Below are 18,907 nucleotides of genomic sequence, written 5' to 3'. Positions count from 1 at the left end.
CCCCCCAGAGTCCAGACCTGAACCCGATGGAGAGTCTTTGTGATGTGCTGGAGAAGACTTTGATCAGTGGTCTGAATCTCCCGTCATCAACACAAGATCAAAATTATTGCAGGACAGAAATAAATGTTGAGACGTTGCAGAAGCTCGTGGAAACGATGCCACAGAGAATGTGTGATCAAAGCTGAAGGCGGTCCAACGGATATCAGAGGGGGGCTTTTTCTGGCCGGGCAGTGTGTGTATGTATATATATATATTATACAGTACCTCACTAAAGTGAGCACCCCCTCACCTTTGTGTAGATGTACTATTATATCTTCTCCTGGGACAACCCTGAAGAGATGACCCTCTGATCCAGTGTAGAGTAGTCAGTGTACAGCTGGGATACCAGGGGACATTTGCTGAGCCCTCAAAATAACTCAACACAGCCATTAATGTCTAACCCGCTGCAACAAAGGTGAGTACGCCCTAAGTGAGAATGGCCAAATTGTGCAAAATTAGCCATTTCCCCTCCCCGGTGTCATGTGACTCGTTAGTGTTACAGGTCTCAGGTGTGATGGGGAGCAGGTGTGATGGGGAGCAGGTGTGATGGGAGCAGGTGAGTTACATCTGGTGTTTCGCTCTCACTCTCTCATACTGGTCACTGGAAGTTCAACATGGCACTTCATGGCAAAGAACTCTCTGAGGATCTGAAAGAAAGAGCTGTTGCTCTACATAAAGATGGCCGAGGCTATAAGAAGAGAGAGCACCCTGAAACTGAGCTGCAGCACGGTGGCCCAGACCATACAGCGGTTTAACAGGACCGGTTCCACTCAGAACAGGCCTCGCCACTGTCCACCAAAGAGGTTGAGTGCACGTGCTCAGCGTCATATCCAGAGGCTGTCTCTTGAAAATAGACGTATGACTGCTGCCAGCATTGCTGCAGAGGTGAAAGGGGTGGGGGGTCAGTCTGTCGGTGCTCAGAGACCATACGCCGCACACTGTATCAAATGGGTCTGCATGGCTGTCGTCCCAGAAAGAAGCCTCTAATAAAGATGAGGCTCAAGAAAGCCCGCAAACAGTTTGCTGAACACAAGCAGACTAAGGACATGAAACGTGTGTGTGTGTGTGTGTGTGTGTGTGTGTGTGTGTGTGTGTGTGTGTGTGTGTGTGTGTGTGTGTGTGTGTGTGTGTGTGTGTGTGTGTGTGTTCTCCGCCTTATTTCCTGAAGTTAAGGAGAACTGGACAGATATCTCTGCTGTGATCAGTTCAGAGAAATAAATGAACGGAAATAAAAATGTGGAAATATGAGGTTTCAAGGTTTCAAGGTTTTATTTGTCATATGCACAGCAGATACAGTGTATATGTTGGCAATGAAAATCTTATGTCGCGTGCTCCTCCAACAACTCAACATACATGGTGCAAAAGATAAATAAAATAGTGAAAAAGAGAGAAGAATATTTACAATATCAACAATACAGATTTGAGGATGAGAAATATATACATATGTGGAATACATTGAGAGTATTTAAATACTTTACACTGTTGAATGAGGAGGTATGGACAGATGCATATATTATGTATAGCAGATGTATATGGCAGATATGTATAATATATAGATATGTGTACTATAAACAGATATGTATGGCAGATGTGTATAATATATATGTATGTGTGTACTATAAACAGATGTGAGTAGACATTCACACAGCTCAGGAGTTCAGTAGTCTTATAGCCTGTGGTATAAAACTGTCTCTGAGTCTGGTGGTCTTGGTCCGGATGCTGCGGTACCGTCTGCCAGACGGCAGCAGACAGAACAGATTGTTGCTGGGGTGATGGGGGTCCTTTAATATCCTACCGGCCTTCTTCCTACACCGCTGGGTGTAGAGGTCCTCCATGGATGGCAACTCCGTCCTGGTGATGTGCTGAGCAGTTTTCACCACCCTCTGTAGAGTCTTACGGTTGAGGGCGGTGCAACTGCCATACCAGGCGGTGATGCAGCCAGTCAGGATACTCTCGATGGTGCACCTGTAGAAGTTGCAGAGTATCCTGGAGTCCATGTTGAACTTCCGCAGCCTGCGGAGGAAGAAGAGCCGCTGTCGAGCCGTCTTGGATATGACCCTGGTGTGATGTGTCCATGTCAGGTCCTCACTGATGTTAACCCCGAGGAACCTGAAGCTGCTGACTCTCTCCACAGGAGTCCCGTCGATGGTGATGGGTGTGTGTGCTTCTCTCTGCCTCTTCCTGTAGTCCACAATCAGCTCCTTTGTTTTGCTGACGTTGAGATGGAGGTTGTTGTCCTGGCACCAAGATGTCAGGGCTCTGACCTCCTCTCTGTACGCCGTCTCGTCGCCGTCTGTGATCAGGCCGATGACGGTCGTGTCGTCAGCAAACTTGATGATGGTGTTGGAGCTGTGTGTGGCCACGCAGTCGTGCGTGAACAGGGAGTAGAGGAGAGGGCTGAGCACACAACCCTGAGGGGCTCCGGTGTTGAGGGTCAAGGTGGAGGATGTGATGTCCCCCATCCGCATTAAAGAACACAAATCAATGTTTGAATCCAAAAGTAAATACATGTTGACATGTAAACATTAGTCATTAAAGAAAACAATAATGTGAAAATATAGAGGACTTAATAAAAGGGAAAGTAATTATGAATAATAACATTAATAAGTATAGTCAGGAGGAGTGATAGAGAGCCTGAAATAAATGAAGCCATTGATGAAAAATACTTCAATGGAATAATATATTTGCTTTGTCAATTTATTGAACATGTTAAAAACAAAACAAGGAAAAGATTAAAAAATAATATAATAAAGAAAATCAAAATAACAAAAGAGTTTGAAAGTTATAAAAATCAATAGTTTTGTTCGAGTTCAAAAGCAAGACGCTTAAAGTCTTCTGGTTCTGCACTGTGAGGGTCCTGAAGACTGCACTGTGAGGGTCCTGAAGACTGCACTGTGAGGGTCCTGAAGACTGCACTGTGAGGGTCCTGAAGACTGCACTGTGAGGGTCCTAAAGACTGCACTGTGATGGTCCTGAAGACTGCACTGTGAGGGTCCTAAAGACTGGACTGCACTGTGAGGGTCCTGAAGACTGCACTGTGAGGGTCCTGAAGACTGCACTGTGAGGGTCCTGAAGACTGCACTGTGAGGGTCCTGAAGACTGCACTGTGAGGGTCCTGAAGACTGCACTGTGAGGGTCCTGAAGACTGCACTGTGACGGTCCTTAAGACTACACTGTGAGGGTCTTGGCGCTCAAAGGGCAACAACATTGAGACTGAGTGAGTTTAGTGCAGCTCAGTGAGCGCTGGGTCCAGGTCCATAGGGGTAGGGGGAGAGGTGGGAGGGAGGGGAGAGAGTTCAGCCTCTTGACAGCCTGGTGGAAGAATTCTTTGAGTCGGGTGGAGATCTTAAAACCTTTCTGGTCCTGATGAGGAGGAATAATGTGTGGGTCTCCAGCAGGGGTCTCTGTGGACTCTGCTGTGAATCCCTGTGAGGACTCCGCTCTGCAGGAACAGGACAAAGCTCAGAGGTGAGAGGAACATCTGTCCACCACTCTGCTCCATGTCACAGCTCAGATGCTAACAAACATCTGTGTGTTGAAGCCCAGAGCAGCAGCCTGGACCTGGACCTGGACCTGAGTCCCCCTGTGTGTCCTCAAAGAGTGACCCCTCAATGGAGCCTCAATCTGCTGATGGGGGGTAAGACTGAAACTGAAGCCCTGTGAGGTAAAGTCAGTTGTCTGTGTTGAAGCTTCTCTGTGAGACCTTCAGGAAATCCTGGTTATTAGCGCCGCCGGTGGTCGTTAAGTGAACTGCAGTTAGCATCCTGGGCATCGGCCCAACCAGACATCACATTTAGAATAACGGCACCATCTGAAACGTGTCTGTGAAACATCGTCTCCGTGATACTGTCCTGCTGTTTCCAGATCACTCTATCAGCCAACGTTATGACGCAACAGCAGCTAGCTGCTAACCCTAGCATAGCTTAGCTTAGTTTAGCTTACAGTTAGCTCTGGGCTGGCAGAAAGCAACTGTTAGTTATTCTCAATGTACTGTCAGCGAGTCCTTCACATAGAGAGAAAGTCCACCGGCTGATACAGGAGACTCAGAGAGTCTGGAAGGTCTCAGTCTTCAGGTTCACTACGATCTGTTCACACATCGGAAACACAGAGCGGTTTAAACCATTACATAAATATAGTGACTTTAGATCTAACATCTTCTTCATCAGTTTTTCTCCAGAGAGCCAACGTACCATCTGTTCTGTTTCAGGGTCCAGCAGCAGAGACCAGACTCTCCCTGCGGTCTGTCCTTCAAGAGCGACCGGTCAAAGGACGCCTTCATATACTTTAAAGGACGACCTCCATCTTCTGATCAGAGGTCAGCTGTGACTCACAGTGAGGGTCCGGTTAGGATAGAAATAAACTAGTTTATATAAAGTCTCGTCCGACCCCCCCTCACGTCCAAAGTGTTTAGTTGTGAGCGTCCACTCTGGGAGGGGCAGTGGAAATCCATCTGAAACCCAGGCTGTTCAGAAGCTGTTCCACCGTCTCACACACACTTCTGATGGAGGACACTGAGCCTTCATCAACGTCACACCCAGGGCCCTTTCTTTTGGTTTGACTTCTGACGTCTCATGAGGGCGCAATAAGGATACTGTCCAGATAAGAACGTGGGCTGATATTATTAACTTCTTAAGTTCAACATGTCTGCTCTGAGCGATCAGCTCCAGGTCCGTTCACCGGACCCTCAGGGTCTCTTAGGGTCCACTTCATCAGGACCATGTTCTATGTTCTGTTCAAAGTTACGCTTTACATATCAGACCTTATCCAGTGTGATTCATTTTAAACACAGATGTTGTTTCTCCTTTGTTCATTCTGTTCTCTCAGGCTGAGTGGCTGTAACCTGTCAGAGAGAAGCTGTGCAGCTCTGTCCTCAGTCCTCAGCTCCCAGTCCTCTAGTCTGAGATAGCTGGACCTGAGTAACACCGACCTGCAGGACTCAGGAGTGGAGCTGCTGTCTGCTGGACTGCAGAGTCCACACTGTGACCTGAAAACCCTCAGGGCTTAAACTGGAGTGATGTGAAGGAGGTGGTGGGTTAGTTGTTGACATAAAAGATCATTTAAAGACTAACCCCCCCCCCCCCCCCACCCCTGCTTTCAGCCTGGAGCCTGCTGCAGTCCGCTGGTTGAGGCCGGGTCTCAGGAAGTGTAAGTGTGTGTTTAATCATGAACCTCTTCACACTGGGACACCACAGGTACAGTAACACCCTTTAATACCTGCTGTCTCTCATCAGACTCCTGTGGACTCTCTCTGGACTCAGACACAGCAAACAGGAACCTCAGACTGTCTGACAACAACAGGACGGTGACACGAGTGAGAGAGGAGCAGCCATATCCTGATCATCCAGAGAGGTTTGACCTCTGTCCTCAGCTGATGTGTAGAGAAGCTCTGACTGGTCGCTGTTACTGGGAGGTCGAGTGGAGAGGAGGGGTTTCTATATCAGTGACTTACAGAGGAACCAGCAGGAGAGGAGAGAGTGAGGACTGTTGGTTTGGATGGAATGATCAGTCCTGGAATCTGAACTGCTCTGGTGATAGTTACTATGTCAGGCACAATAAGAGAGAAACACGCACCTCTTCCTCCTCCTCCTCCTTCTTCTCCTCCTCCTCTGGTAGAGTAGCAGTGTATCTGGATCATCCTGCTGGCTCTCTCTCCTTCTACAGAGTCTCCTCTGACACACTGATCTACCTCCACACCTTCAGAACCACATTCACTGAACCGCTCAATGCTGGGTTTTGGATTGGGTCTGGTTCCTCAGTGTCTCTGTGTCCTCTGCAGGAGTGAACCCCCCCCCCACCCACTCCCCCACCCACACCCCCATGCAGAGCTGAAAACTCAGAAGGAAAGAGGCTGAATAACAACAGAGAGTCCGTTCTGATTTATTTTCACAGAGGCTTTTATTCTGAAACTGCAGGAAACTCTACATTTATCCCAAAATAAATCTGAAGTTGAAGAACCCGTTCCAGAGCTTCAGTTCCAGAGCCAGCAGGAGAGGGTTCCTGAGACTCGTTAGGAACAGATCACAGTGAGAAGAGTTCGATCACTTCTCCAGAATATAATACACGATGTCTACAAACTAGAATAATGTTATAAGCTTTCCTTTTGATCCTTTTCCTCTCATGCAAACATGGTCTGGGGGGCTTTGAACCCCAGTTTGCAGTAAAACCTTTGAACACTGATTACTAATGAATGGGTTAATCAACAGACCATAACAAGATGACCGTCTCATCATTAACTCATGTACTCTCAATGTCAGCGGGTTACTCATTAATAGAAAGGGTTTTAAAGTCTGTGTTTTCAGCGGGACGTGTCTGTGTCTCAGTTTGCTGTTCATTTATATGTTTCTCATATTTATAGGCTTTATAAGGGGGGGCAGGATTCCTCACAAATATGTAAAGTGCATCACAGCCTGGGGAGGACGCTCTCCCTCCCTGGGTCAGTTTAGTGTTGCTGGCAGAAGACACCCGTTAGGAGAAGCTCGTCTTTGGAAACAGAGGACGAGGAGAGGACGTCTCATCGCCTTAAAGAGAAGAAGTCTCCCTGAAATCAAAGCCAGTGTTATCCCTCAGCTCCCAGTTCACCAGTATCTACAGCTCTAATGGAGGTTCACAGCAGACCAGAAGCTAATACCACAGCATTAGAGAAAGGATGGGACCAGCTAACAAGAGCTCACAAGTCTACGAGCCACCCCCCCCCGGCCGTACAGCAGGAACCCCCCCGCGGTGCGCAGCTCCTCCAGCTCCAGGTTGGACAGGAAGCTCCTCTGAAGCTCTGCCTCCACCGTGCAGCACCTTGGCCCACTGCAGCCCCTCAGCAGCACCACGGCTGACTGACACAGCAGCCAATCAGAGAGCTTCCTCAGGTCGGCCATGGCGCGGCCCCCCCACAGGCTCAGGTGTAGCATGTTGGCGGCAACACGGGCGCTGGGCCGCTGCGGAGAGAGTCAGACAGCTGGTCAATCTAGTAGAGTATCAGGGAACTCATCACCTGCAGCGTGGCATCATGGGAGATGTAGTCTTCAGTGTTCACACTTTCAAACATCTCCTCTTCCACTTACTTACACATTTACCTTTACGTGTGTAACCTGCTGATCAGTCCTACCAGGCAGATATTGGTATTGATATTGATTGGTAAATATAAATATTGGAACACGTTTTCATCTCCTGTCCGCTCCGTGTTTATTCCTGCTGTTATGAATGAAGCATGTGGAGTTCATATGTGGATAATATTAAGATGGACATCACCTCCTCCAGAGGGACGGACCAAACAAGTTGGACTTCAGAAAGACCCCTATATCTGTCTATATGCATCACCTGGCTGGGGCTCCTCCTGAGCAGCAGTTGCATCACCAGCTGCACGTCTGCAGGCGCAGTGGGGGGGGGTGGTGGCAGCTGCGTCTCCTTGTAGCTCCGGCTCTGCAGCCCCCCCGCTCCGTAGAACGGGTTGGGCCCCCCAAAGATCTCGTAGGCGACGGCGCCGACCGCCCAGCCGTCCGCTTTACTGTAGTCGATCACCGAGGCCCGGCCCGGGGAGGCACTGGACACCTGGGGGGGGGGGGGCAGGGTCAGGGTTCACTGTGTAACACTATAGAAACACTGATCAGCCCCTCCCATGAGGACCAGCTGTCTCATACTGGCTGGAGACAGTCTCTGCTCCCTCTAAACACTGAGAGTTACTGAAGCTCACCTCGGGGGCCATGAGGCAGGCGTTGCCCCCCCGGCTCACCCACATGCTGTTGAAGGGAAGCTGCAGACTGCCGTCCCTCTGAGACAGGCAGCAGCCGAAGTCCGAAATCACCAGCCGAGGACATCCGGCTGCGGAACAAATCAAACTCTGACCCAGGGAGTAAAATGGGGGAGGGGTCCCGGGTTCATATCCCGAACGAGCCCCCATTTATGTCATATCCCAGCTTGTGGGGCAAAAGGGAAGCAACATAAAAGCAGATGCACTCTGTGGCGCACCGATCAGGAGGGTTAGTGGGGGAGAGGAGGGGGTCTGACCTGAGTCCAGCTCCAGCAGGATGTTGTCGGTCTTCAGGTCCCGGTGAGCGACCCCCTCCCTGCAGAGGTGGTGCACCCCCTCCAGCAGCTGCAGCAGCATTAGGACGCCCTGCCTCCGGCTCGGCTGGTTCACAGCCAGGTACTGACGCAGAGTACTGGGGTAACTGCAGCACGGGGGGGGGGGGTAATGAAACCAAATCAACTTCAGGTTCTTCCGGAGAATAGCAATCATTTCAAAACATTTCAGGGGGGGGGGGGCGTTCTAAGGGTCGTACTTCTTCATAACGAGGAACAGCGTGCGGTTGTTCCCCAGCCCGTCGGGGTTTAGTCTGGCGGGCAGAACGTCAGGATACTCCTCCCTCGCTCCGGGCAGCAGCGGCACCTCGGCGGTGAACGCTCGGTTGACCCGGATCAGGTTTGGGTGAGCCGAAACCCGTCTGGGCAGGACCCCAAAGTGTCTGTGTGGGGGGAGAGAGAGAGAGAGAGAGAGAGAGAGAGAGAGAGGGAGGGAGAGAGAGAGAGGTCAGTAGACAGACTGGTCTCTCGACCCCTCAAAGCTTCACATACTTCGATTCATTCATGCAGAGCACCACTCGCTCTAGGGAAATCAACACACACACACACACACACACACACACACACACGCACACTCTCGGCCATCAGGAGCACCTCAGGGTTCAGTATCTTGCCCGAGGACACTTCACATGGGCTGGGATCCAACCAGCAACCTACTGGTTGAAGATGACCGCAGTTCAGGCCAGCAGAGGCAGAGGCGGGGGGGGGGGGGGGGGGGGAAGAGACAATGGGAGTTTAACACTCACCCGTCCAGAGGCAGCTCTTCCTCCTCCTTTTTCAGGGCCAGCCGGCCTGCAGGAACCAGCTCCTGAGACATGGACCTCAGGATCGCCTCGCTGGAAGACCCCGCCTGAAACACAGACAGAGACACCTCTCAGTGAAATGAGAGGAGGGAAAACCTGAGTGGTGGGGTGTGAAGTACCCACCCCGAAGTTCCACATCATCTTGATCGCCAGGGGGAATCCTCTGAAGGAGCAGCAGGTCAGAGATGGAGCCCCTTCCTCCTCTTCCTCTCTGAGCTGCACCTCCTCTTCCTCTCTGAGCTGCACCTCCTCCTCTCTTGGAGGAGTAAATCGAGCTGCAGCTTCGTACACGGCAGCGTTGGAGCCTTTTCCGACCTGAGCCCCGATGATGTAATCCTGCAGCTTGTACCCTGAGGGGATCGGCTTCAAGGAGCTCTGGAACTTCTTCCTCCTGAACACCGCCTGCAGGGGGGAAGACAGAGGGACACAAAGAGGGATGAGGGTTAGCCTGGGGGAGGATAACTTTTTAGGCTGGTGTTGTTTACCTGGATCTCCTCTGTCTGTCTGTTGTTGTTTATCTGGATCTCCTCTCTTTATCTGTTGTTGTTTACCTGGATCTCCTCTCTCTATCTGGTGTTGTTTATCTGGATCTCCTCTGTCTGTCTGTTGTTGTTTATCTGGATCTCCTCTCTTTATCTGTTGTTGTTTACCTGGATCTCCTCTCACTATCTGTTGTTGTTTATCTGGATCTCCTCTCTCTGTCTGTTGTCGTTTACCTGGATCTTCTCTCTCTATCTGTTGTTGTTTATCTGGATCTCCTCAATCTGTTGTTGTTTATCTGGATCTCCTCTCTCTATCTGGTGTTGTTTATCTGGATCTCCTCTGTCTGTCTGTTGTTGTTTATCTGGATCTCCTCTCTTTATCTGTTGTTGTTTACCTGGATCTCCTCTCTCTGTCTGTTGTTGTTGACCTGGATCTCCTCTCTCTATCTTGTGTTGTTTACCTGGATCTTACCTGGATCTCCTCTCTCTATCTGGTGTTGTTTACCTGGATCTTACCTGGATCTCCTCTCTCTATCTGGTGTTGTTTACCTGGATCTCCTCACAGGTTGCAGTGCTCCTCCGGTCCTCCTCCAGCTGCTCGACGAGCCCAACACCGAGCCCGAAGGCCAGGAACACGGCCCTGTTTCTCGGGGATCTTCCCATGCTCCTGAAGCCGGCAGAGGCCTGCAGCCGGGCGGCCAGGCCCTGCAGAGAGGAGCGGTAGTACCGGTACCGGGAGGGCAGGAAAGCCCGAGGCTGAACGGTGTGCACCGACGCGCCGACCCGAAGCCTGGCAGCGACCCGGGCCCCTGGTTTCAGGAGCCCCAGCTGGAGCAGCGAGCGGCCCAGCTCCAGCCCGCGGCTCAGAGCGTGTTTCACGGACATTATTTACCCGGAGAAGACAGCTGAAAAGCGGCTGTCAGAGTCAGCTCTGTGGCGAGGACAGTAATGTAAACAGAAGCTACTGCGCATGCGTGGGAATGGCAGGGAGCTAAAAATATACTGTATATATTTTTGGCATTGTAACTAATTAAGGTCCTTATTATAACTCGTTAAGGTCAGTATTATAACTCATTATTTACAATTTGAATGAATAAATAAAAAGCGGAAACAAAGGACCTACAAAACTTCCCGTGTCACTGACAAAGTGAGTTCGGAGGCGGGACCTAAAGGAAAACGCAACTGCGCATGCTCTATGGGCCCACATCCGGGTACCTTTTGCTCTATTCAGGCTTCATGTGCCCCCTTCCTGTTTTTACACATATGAACATTATATATTTGGTATGGAAAAAGCTGACATCAGGGGTGGACATATAAAGTTATAAAAATGACATAAAAGGAATAATAAAAATACACTTTCATATTTCAGATTGAATATCTGTTAAATACAGAATTAGCTTTGTTTGCCATTTTATTCATAATGTTATGAATTGTGCTTCTATATTGTTTTAATTCTTGGTAAAGTGTTCAAAGTGAGGTAGAAATCTTTGCTTTATGCGTCACTGAGCAGCTCTCATAGGAATGAACGCGATCTCGCCTCCGACGCTGAAGCCAGTTTTCATTAAACAGCCATCGTCAGAGCGGGTGGGGTCAGACAACGCAGTCTTTCCTCCCATTGGTCAGTCGACATTCCGTTGAGCCACTTCCCGCCCTGTGGTTGGCTGCTGCGCTCACCGACTCGCCCCTGATTGGCTGAGAGCGCCGCGCTGACTGTGGGCTGAGAGCACTTGGTGATTGCGTTGGTTCCTGAAGGGGCTGGGCCCAAAACTGAGGAGAGAGAAATGGCGAGAATGGTTACCGAGGCGGACGGGTGTGTAGAGAAGACCCAGAACCCGGAGCCCCAGGGACCGGGTCGGGGAGCCAGATGGGGTCCACAGCACGCCGGGGCCCGGGAGCTGGCGGACCTTTACTCCCCAGGTGAGTCCATGGGCTGATCCCCCGCTGTGTGTCCACGAGAGGCGTGTGACATAACAACATTACATAGCATAGTTTCTGTGGAGGAAATAGCACAGTTCATCACTAATACATACGTTTAAAGCAGAGGTGTGATATTTAATGAAGAGTTAAGAATCAATCTGTGTCCAGCTGGAAGGACTGACCAGGATCAGCTTTATTCAGAGGTGTAAAGTAACTAAGTACAATACCTGAGTACTTGTACTTGTACTCAAGTACCAGATTTGAGTACTTGGAGTGAAGAAGCCTCTGGTGTAAGAGAACTGAGACACGGATGAGACATCTCCACCACGGTTACCCAGAAACAAACGGAAGAACAGTTTAACCTAAAACAGAGGACAGCTGAACCACTGTGTGTGTGTGTGTGTGTGTGTGTGTGTGTGTGTGTGTGTGTGTGTGTGTGTGTGTGTGTGTGTGTGTGTGTGTGTGTGTGTGTGTGTGTGGTAAACATGTGATCAGTGAAAGTGCTTTTCCTCCATGTGATATTTTATAACACATATGACATGATTAAACTTGATCACCAATTAGCATGTTACTTTTGGGCACAAACAACGTTCTGATACACACATTGTTGTTGTTTACTTCTTTCTGTTTAACTTGTTTGTCATCCATTGGGTTATTTGAACCTTGTCTTCAAGGATCCAGTATCTTTTGAACACTTTGCTTTTTAATGATGGAAAGTAACTAAAGCTAGTGGAGTAGAAGTACAATATTTACTGGAGTAGAAGTACAATATTTACTGGAGTAGAAGTACAATATTTACTGGAGTAGAAGTACAATATTTACTGGAGTAGAAGTACAATATTTACTGGAGTAGAAGTACAATATTTACTGGAGTAGAAGTACACAGTGGCATTAAATGCAAATACTCACGTGTCAGGAGAGATACAGGCCTTTAATGCCTCCACCTGTGCACAGTGAGACAGATAGAGGTGGGTTATCAGGTAATGGACGTGCAGACAGCCTTTATGGTTGATACGCCGCTTTTAGTGTCTTGTTAAACCACTCGATGAAGTTCCACTTCTTAGTCTCTGAGCACATTGTGTGTTTCTTTTGTCTCCTGTGGTTGTGTGAGTGTCTTTGTCTCTCCTCGCAGCTTTTTTACCTCTTTGTTGTCATTTTTAGTATTGTTTCACTATCCATCCATAAGTAATGCTATTTTTCTGTTCCCGGCTCAAAGCAACACAGCATTTGAACTCGATGAAGTTAAAGACCTTCACGTCCTCTCTTCAAATACTCTCCTCTCCTGTTGATATCTTTTTTTTTTAAAGACCTTGGAGCTATAAGATGTGAAAGGCTGTCTCAGGTTTCACTTCCCGTCAGTGTGCAGAGAAATGTTGAGACAGTGAGTAAACAGCTGGTCATGTCTCCTGGCTCTCTAACTTTTGGATGACGTCACGAGGACTGATAATGTAATCAGAGTCGTGCTTTCACTAATATCAGACTCTCTCTCTCTGTGAGTTTCCCTCCAGGTAAAAGATGTCAGGAGTGGTTCAGCGTCGTCCTCTGCTTCTCTCTCATGGCCTTCAACTTCTTTCACCTTCTTGCCAACTTCCACCTGGGACACCTGTGGTCCATCCTGCTGAGCGCTGGTGAGAGATCGTAGTGTTATGCTGATTTTTAAACTCCACTTCTCTGTATTTAAATCATTGTTCTCGTCCTAAATGTTGCTTCAGTGGCGGGAATCCTCACCGCTGACTTCGCGTCGGGACTCGTTCACTGGGGGGCCGATACCTGGGGGTCAGTAGATCTGCCCATCTTTGGAAAGGTAAGACATCCACTGTTTGTACTTTAAATAATGGATTTTCTTTGAAGGATTTTGTTGGACATCCAGTGTCTTTACTGTAGAGACAGAGGGCACAACGTGCTTCATGTTTGCTTAAAATATTTAATGACAAACAAGCATTTAAACTCAATGGCAAATCAGCAAAATGACGGAGGTCGTGTCCATGCATTGTAGCCGAATGGCTTGTATCAGACTGGGAATACTGTCCTCTTCATAAAGAATAATATCTGATATTAGCGTGCATGTAAACCTCGTATTTGTGCATCTCTCGTTCTGTTTCAGGCCTTTATCCGGCCCTTCAGAGAGCATCACATCGACCCCACGGCCATCACCCGCCACGACTTCATCGAGACCAACGGGGACAACTGCATGCTGACCATCCTCCCTTTAGCCCACATGGCCTTCAGCTTCCTCACCCTCCCCCCCGGTGAGATTCTCTCTCACAAAGTAACATCTTAAGCGCTGTAAAGTATCCCCTCTGAGAGGATGACCATGTCTCCTCTCCACAGCGGAGGTGTATCACAGCTACCCGTGGTACTGCTACCTGTTCGCCCTCGCCATCTTCGTGACCCTCACCAACCAGATCCACAAGTGGTCGCACACGTACTTCGGGCTGCCACGCTGGGTGGTGTTCCTGCAGGACTGCAAGATCATCCTCCCCCGCAAGCACCACCGAGTGCACCACGTCTCCCCCCACGAGACCTACTTCTGCATCACCACAGGTGAGCGTGATGGGAGAAGGGGGGACACACTGCTTCTGCGTCCTCCAGGGGTCAAACCTCAGCAGTCCTGGGTACCGGTACCTCACAGGAGGATTGAAACCTGGGTCAATCCTAACGCTGTCATTCTGCTTCAAGGCCCCCCCCACCCGGCCTTTACATACAGAATGACAGACAGAAAGCTATTAGAAAAAGACACACAAACACCCCCAAAGAAACTCAGAAAGGGAAACTAAATGACCCAAAGAGACACACATCAACCACTAAAGTAGTCTGGTTCTGGTACTGGTGCCTGACCTAACACAATCCTTCAGAGCGGCGCTGAGCACGAGGCAGGTTTATTCATACAGCAGCTTTCAACACAAGGCAATTCAAAGTGCTTTACCAAGATGAAACACGGTATAAAACAGTCAGTGCCGAGTGAGAACCTCTACTGTACTTCTTCTCAGTTACAGAGGCTCTCGGACTTCTGTCCTCTCCAGGTAAATAAACCTCTTCTGTTTGACTGCTAGTCTTTTTGCTCCAACCTGATCCCTGAAACTACTCCTCTTTCACATGACGGCGGTGGGGCAAAGTCCATAGGGACTGGAAGGTCACCAGTTCATGTCCCAGAAAGACTTAGTGCTACCGTGGTGTCCCTGAGCAAGGCACCGTTCCACACTGCTCCCGGGCGCTGTACATATGGCAGCCCACTGCTCCTCACACTAGGATGGGTCAGATGCAGGATGTAAAATTTCCTCTCTATGGGAAGATTAAGGGTTCCTAAAATATAAAATGAGTTACGTTTACCTTGTCTTTCTACGAGTTTTTAGGGTCCCTTGAATCTCTGGCTGCTGTCCTCCACCTCCGGTTTGTCTCTGACTACTCCCAACTTCCCATCCCACTTCCTTAAAACCCCCAGTCTCCTTCTCACCACACTCCTACTGATGTTTGACTTTCACTCTCTTTGTCTGACATCTGGACTCTCGCTCTCTCCCGCAAAAAGAAAAGCACAGGACGCAGCGGCCCTTTAGAAACACGGATAGCTTTCAATGGTTAGCTTCTTGAATAAAAAACAGTTTGATAAATACAAAGTGATGCAATACCCTCGAACTGGAAGAACCAAGACATTATAAGGCGGGAGCAGAACAGGCGGAGCACCAGGTGAATCCCCTTTATAGGTCAGCCTGAGATGGTGTGATTCTCACTGCTTTCTCCCTCCCTGCAGGCTGGCTGAACTACCCTCTGGAGAGGCTGGGCTTCTGGAGGAACCTGGAGGATCTGATCCAGAGTGTGACGGGGGAGAAGCCCCGGGCCGACGACCTGAAGTGGGCTCAGAAAGTCCAGTAACCACTGCAGACTTCCTGCTTCCTACCTCAGAAGACCTGGCTCCTCTGCCGCTCACAGACTGTAAACCATAGACTAACAGACGCATTCTGATGCCATAGCTTTAAGTCTGTTCAAGAGGAGCGCTCTGCTTTCATCACTCACTCGTGGAGATCCTCGCTTCCGACTGCAATATATCCTCCACTCTGTCTAACATCACTTTCTGGAGGCTATTTACTCTCAGTGCTTTTGCTACGAAGAATATTTAAAGGGTTTCCCTCAAACAATCCTACGACAGAGTCAAACTCGCTTTTCTGAGGGCGGATAAGTCTCATTATATATTTAGCTTTTTGTTTGCCTTTTTGCATCTTTGATGTGCTAATAATGAAACTGGATCAGGGCCATGGTAGGCATGTTGATAGCTAAAGAACAAAACGCTTACATTTAATGTAATTACTTACATTTGTAGATTTCTTGCACACTTTGGTTCAGCTGCAGGCGACCATGTTTAATATTTGGCTTGCTGGTCTCAGGCGATGATGACTTCAGCTGCAGAGGCAGACTGGATTACTTTAGTGGGTTCATTCAGAGACAAGAACTGAACGACAGGTCCGACCTGCTATCTGTAGGGCTGCAACAATTAAACAACACTTAACCAGCATCAGCCTCTCAGGTATAGAGATTTCATATTAAAGTTAATGTATTTGGGGTTTGGACTGACAAACAAGACAAAGGTCCCCAGTGTTGACATTTATAAACACAAGTTAACCTAGTGACCAAACTCAGTTAACCTGTCACTGTGTTTAGCTAGCAAACTTTAGCTTTCTATCTGCTAAACTGGCTAGCGAATGTCAGCTATCTACTTTACAAGCTAGTTTGTTGTCTATAACTAGTTAGCTAGCTTTCGTTAGCTACCTATTGAACAAGCTGGCTAGCGTAAACTATAAAGCTCGTTATCGCCAAATATCTGGCTCTCTGAATGTGATTTGGATTATTATTTGACATCTCAATAGCCTCTCAAATATGGAGAAAAATATCTATCAAATATCTTTGGGGTTTGGACTGACAAATAAGAAGCCTTTAAAGACATCACTACCATGTGATCATTACAAGATAATCTACAGAATGATGAACGGGGAAATGAACCATCACTTGCAGCCCCACAGTTAGGATTGTTGTCTCAGACTGAAGTGTGTGACGGTGGGCAGCGGTGATGCTAACTTGTGTTCCGCAGACGATGGTGTGCTCTCTGTGGAGGCTTCCCCTCCGGATGATCACACTGCACTTTAGTCGAGCTGCCTTAGCATCACAGATGCATCGGTGTCTTTTTGAGTTCGTCTGTTATGTGCCAGCGCCGTGTTCACTCCTCACATCCTGCTTTTCTTTGTAACCGCTGGAGGAAGACATCGTGTAGTTCATTGACTGAGCATTGTTGATTTTGAAGCTTCGGTGGGTAATCTGTAAATGTGTTGTACAGCGAATAACTATGCAGTGCAATAAGAGGAAACCATACGTCTTAATCATCTGGTTCAATGCCTTTCTTTTTCTACTCGTTTACACAGAGTGGCTTTTCAGTTTGGAGCTTCAGAAGTTAGATGCTTAATCTGCATGATATAAAATGACTGTAACTGAAGTACTGATGTGTGCATGCATAGAGCATGGGGTTCTCCAAGTGACGGTCTGGGTCAGCAGAACTCTGATCGGGCTGCTTTTAAAGACCACCCCTAATTCTGAGCAAATGTTAGAAAATATCTAAATGTTGTTGAATAGATCCTACATGTTTTAAGGTTTATGGGATACTTCAACACCGAAATGGATCATTTTTTACATCAGTTACTCGCCCTGATTTCTTCTGCTCACACGCCTCCACAAAGAGTCCAACAAACTCCAGAAACATCTTGATGAATTAAAGTAACTTTCTTTGACAAAATGATATTAAAACATCTGCTGAAACACCTCCACTGGAACATAGTGACATCACCGTGGAACACTCGCACTCCTATTGGCTATCGCTCCGACACATTGTACGTGATAGGCTGAGGGGCGGGACATCTCTAAAGAGCCTTTTTGTCCCAGTAGAGCCACTAAATACTGAGCTTAGGGCCCCGTTAGAGAATCTAAAAGGGCTGAGTGACTGAAGTACAAATGGAATGGGAGGAGCTACTCCTAGTAGACTATTTAAAATAAGTATACAGTGAATCTGAAGCCAAATTGATGCTTTCTGTTCTGTAATATTGAACTTATTGTTAATCCTTTATACTTGATTATATATTGTTGTTCATGGAGGTCAGCAGCAGGTTGTAGAGGTCAGTGTGTGTTGGTGTGTGTCACAGTTTGAACTGCAGTAACGTTTAACGGACGGCTTATTTTATAAATAGGAGTTTCAGCGTTTGGATGTGGAGATAAGTAATGTATGGTATGTAGTTTTTTTAAGTAAGGTCAGAGATTCTGTAAATGCCATAATTATTGGTTTAATAAAAACTTTAGAAGAGAACCACAAAATAATAATCTTCAATTCCTCCAAATAAAATAATTTGTTAAGACATCAATAAACACTTTTTCTTTTAAAGCAATTAAAATGACTTGCCGAGTCGTGATGGACCTCAAACCAAAGAGTGACTCATCAGATGTGTGTTTTTAGGTCTAACATGACTCTTATTACAATAAAGACAGATCGTGTGATCTTTGTCGCTAAAAGTGCTTTTTATGGTCGTCTGGTTGTGATTTTGGATCTAATATGCATTAAGGATTGTAGGTAATTACCAACTTGTGGAGAAAAGATCACAGTGAAGTTGTTATTTAATTGAGAAATGTTTTTGAAGTCACTCGTTTTCAATCCGATTGTTGTCAACATGATAAAAGGTTTTATAGCAGCCATATGTCTGGGATGGGGGGGTGTGTTGAAATCACTTTCTGTAATGATCCCTGGACGTCTAATTGAATTGCCTTATCCTCTCCCTGATTGGTTTCTGTAAATGTTCCCGGAGTTTTTGGGAAGAAGTGTCCGAGCGTCGAGCTTCCTGTCTGGATGTGCTAGTCGGTTCCGGTTGGTTCTGGTGGTGACGCAGTTCTAGATATCAGAAAAATGCCTCGATGCCTTTCTGTTGTCTTCCAGTTGGGAGACCTACAATGTACATAATATTAACCTGTATTTATAAGTAAACTAAATAAAGGGTTGATGGTTACTGCTACCTGTTTCTCTCTGGTTCATTCTTTCTCTGCTTTGGATTAGAAACGTTGTTTTGGAAGTAATATAAATCCCTCTGAACAAAAATACAATCACTTACAATTACGTGTATGAACATCAATGAATATCTTTTGTACCGTCCTGTGTTTGGCTCTCATTATGTCTCTGATATGACCCCAGAAGGTCTATCCCATCCTAAGAACGTTAGAAAACCAGGACTATTGTACAGTGGGGCAAAAAAGTATTTAGTCAGCCACCAATTGTGCAAGTTCTCCCATTTAAAAAGATGAGAGAGGCCTGTAATTTTTATCATAGGTACACTTCAACTATGAGAGGCAGAATGAGAAAAAAAAATCCAGGAAATCACATTGTAGGATTTTTAATGAATTCATTATAAATTCCTCTGTAAAATAAGTATTTGGTCACCTACAAACAAGCAAGATTTCTGGCTCTCACAGACCTGTAACTTCTTCTTTAAGAGGCTCCTCTGTCCTCCACTCGTTACCTGTATTAATGGCACCTTTTTGAACTGGTTATCAGTATAAAAGACACCTGTCCAC

The 18,907-nt window shown here is 47.5% G+C and overlaps 3 protein-coding genes and 1 long non-coding RNA gene across 4 annotated transcripts; 3 read left to right on the top strand and 1 right to left on the bottom strand.

Annotated features, from left to right (window-relative positions):
- The first annotated feature begins 3,432 nt into the window (after window positions 1-3,432).
- LOC134862445 (uncharacterized) lies at window positions 3,433-4,628 on the top strand. Its single transcript, XR_010165513.1, has 3 exons — window positions 3,433-3,507; window positions 3,581-3,676; window positions 4,247-4,628. It is a non-coding gene; the product is annotated as an uncharacterized LOC134862445 (long non-coding RNA).
- Window positions 4,629-4,679: 51 nt separating this feature from the next.
- On the top strand, window positions 4,680-5,821 carry LOC134862663 (stonustoxin subunit beta-like). Its single transcript, XM_063880679.1, has 3 exons — window positions 4,680-4,738; window positions 4,864-4,934; window positions 5,232-5,821. The coding sequence occupies exons 1-3, from the start codon at window positions 4,680-4,682 to the stop codon at window positions 5,819-5,821; spliced, it is 720 nt and encodes a 239-aa protein (XP_063736749.1).
- Window positions 5,822-5,915: 94 nt separating this feature from the next.
- pink1 (PTEN induced kinase 1) lies at window positions 5,916-10,595 on the bottom strand. Its single transcript, XM_063879907.1, has 8 exons — window positions 9,947-10,595; window positions 9,039-9,317; window positions 8,859-8,962; window positions 8,313-8,495; window positions 8,038-8,201; window positions 7,724-7,851; window positions 7,351-7,581; window positions 5,916-6,968 (listed from the first exon to the last, which is right to left on the bottom strand). The coding sequence occupies exons 1-8, from the start codon at window positions 10,280-10,282 to the stop codon at window positions 6,696-6,698; spliced, it is 1,698 nt and encodes a 565-aa protein (XP_063735977.1). The 5' UTR covers window positions 10,283-10,595; the 3' UTR covers window positions 5,916-6,695.
- Window positions 10,596-11,124: 529 nt separating this feature from the next.
- On the top strand, window positions 11,125-18,351 carry peds1 (plasmanylethanolamine desaturase 1). The gene is made up of 6 exons (XM_063880186.1): window positions 11,125-11,314; window positions 12,823-12,942; window positions 13,027-13,118; window positions 13,419-13,563; window positions 13,646-13,858; window positions 15,063-18,351. The coding sequence occupies exons 1-6, from the start codon at window positions 11,179-11,181 to the stop codon at window positions 15,182-15,184; spliced, it is 828 nt and encodes a 275-aa protein (XP_063736256.1). The 5' UTR covers window positions 11,125-11,178; the 3' UTR covers window positions 15,185-18,351.
- The last annotated feature ends 556 nt before the right edge of the window (window positions 18,352-18,907 follow it).

The sequence above is a fragment of the Eleginops maclovinus genome, chromosome 1 (genome assembly GCF_036324505.1).
Source record: "Eleginops maclovinus isolate JMC-PN-2008 ecotype Puerto Natales chromosome 1, JC_Emac_rtc_rv5, whole genome shotgun sequence".
Classification (NCBI taxonomy): domain Eukaryota; kingdom Metazoa; phylum Chordata; class Actinopteri; order Perciformes; family Eleginopidae; genus Eleginops; species Eleginops maclovinus.
Note: the sequence above shows the minus strand (reverse complement) of the source record. Positions and strands in the feature narration are given on the sequence as shown.

What these genes read in the sequence shown, in the direction of transcription:
- LOC134862663 (XM_063880679.1), top strand. Translation starts at nt 4,680, where the DNA reads ATGTCTGCTCTGAGCGATCAGCTCCAGGTCCGTTCACCGGACCCTCAG. An exon ending in GACCCTCAGGGTCTCTTAGG is followed by an intron (nt 4,739 to 4,863) that starts GTCCACTTCATC and finishes CTGTTCTCTCAG; the next exon opens with GCTGAGTGGCTGTAACCTGT. An exon ending in CCTCAGCTCCCAGTCCTCTA is followed by an intron (nt 4,935 to 5,231) that starts GTCTGAGATAGC and finishes GGGACACCACAG; the next exon opens with GTACAGTAACACCCTTTAAT.
- pink1 (XM_063879907.1), bottom strand. Translation starts at nt 10,282, where the DNA reads ATGTCCGTGAAACACGCTCTGAGCCGCGGGCTGGAGCTGGGCCGCTCG. An exon ending in CAACCTGTGAGGAGATCCAG is followed by an intron (nt 9,318 to 9,946) that starts GTAAACAACACC and finishes TCCCCCCTGCAG; the next exon opens with GCGGTGTTCAGGAGGAAGAA. An exon ending in CTGTTCCTCGTTATGAAGAA is followed by an intron (nt 8,202 to 8,312) that starts GTACGACCCTTA and finishes CCCGTGCTGCAG; the next exon opens with TTACCCCAGTACTCTGCGTC.
- peds1 (XM_063880186.1), top strand. Translation starts at nt 11,179, where the DNA reads ATGGCGAGAATGGTTACCGAGGCGGACGGGTGTGTAGAGAAGACCCAG. An exon ending in GTCCATCCTGCTGAGCGCTG is followed by an intron (nt 12,943 to 13,026) that starts GTGAGAGATCGT and finishes ATGTTGCTTCAG; the next exon opens with TGGCGGGAATCCTCACCGCT. An exon ending in CTTCCTCACCCTCCCCCCCG is followed by an intron (nt 13,564 to 13,645) that starts GTGAGATTCTCT and finishes TCCTCTCCACAG; the next exon opens with CGGAGGTGTATCACAGCTAC.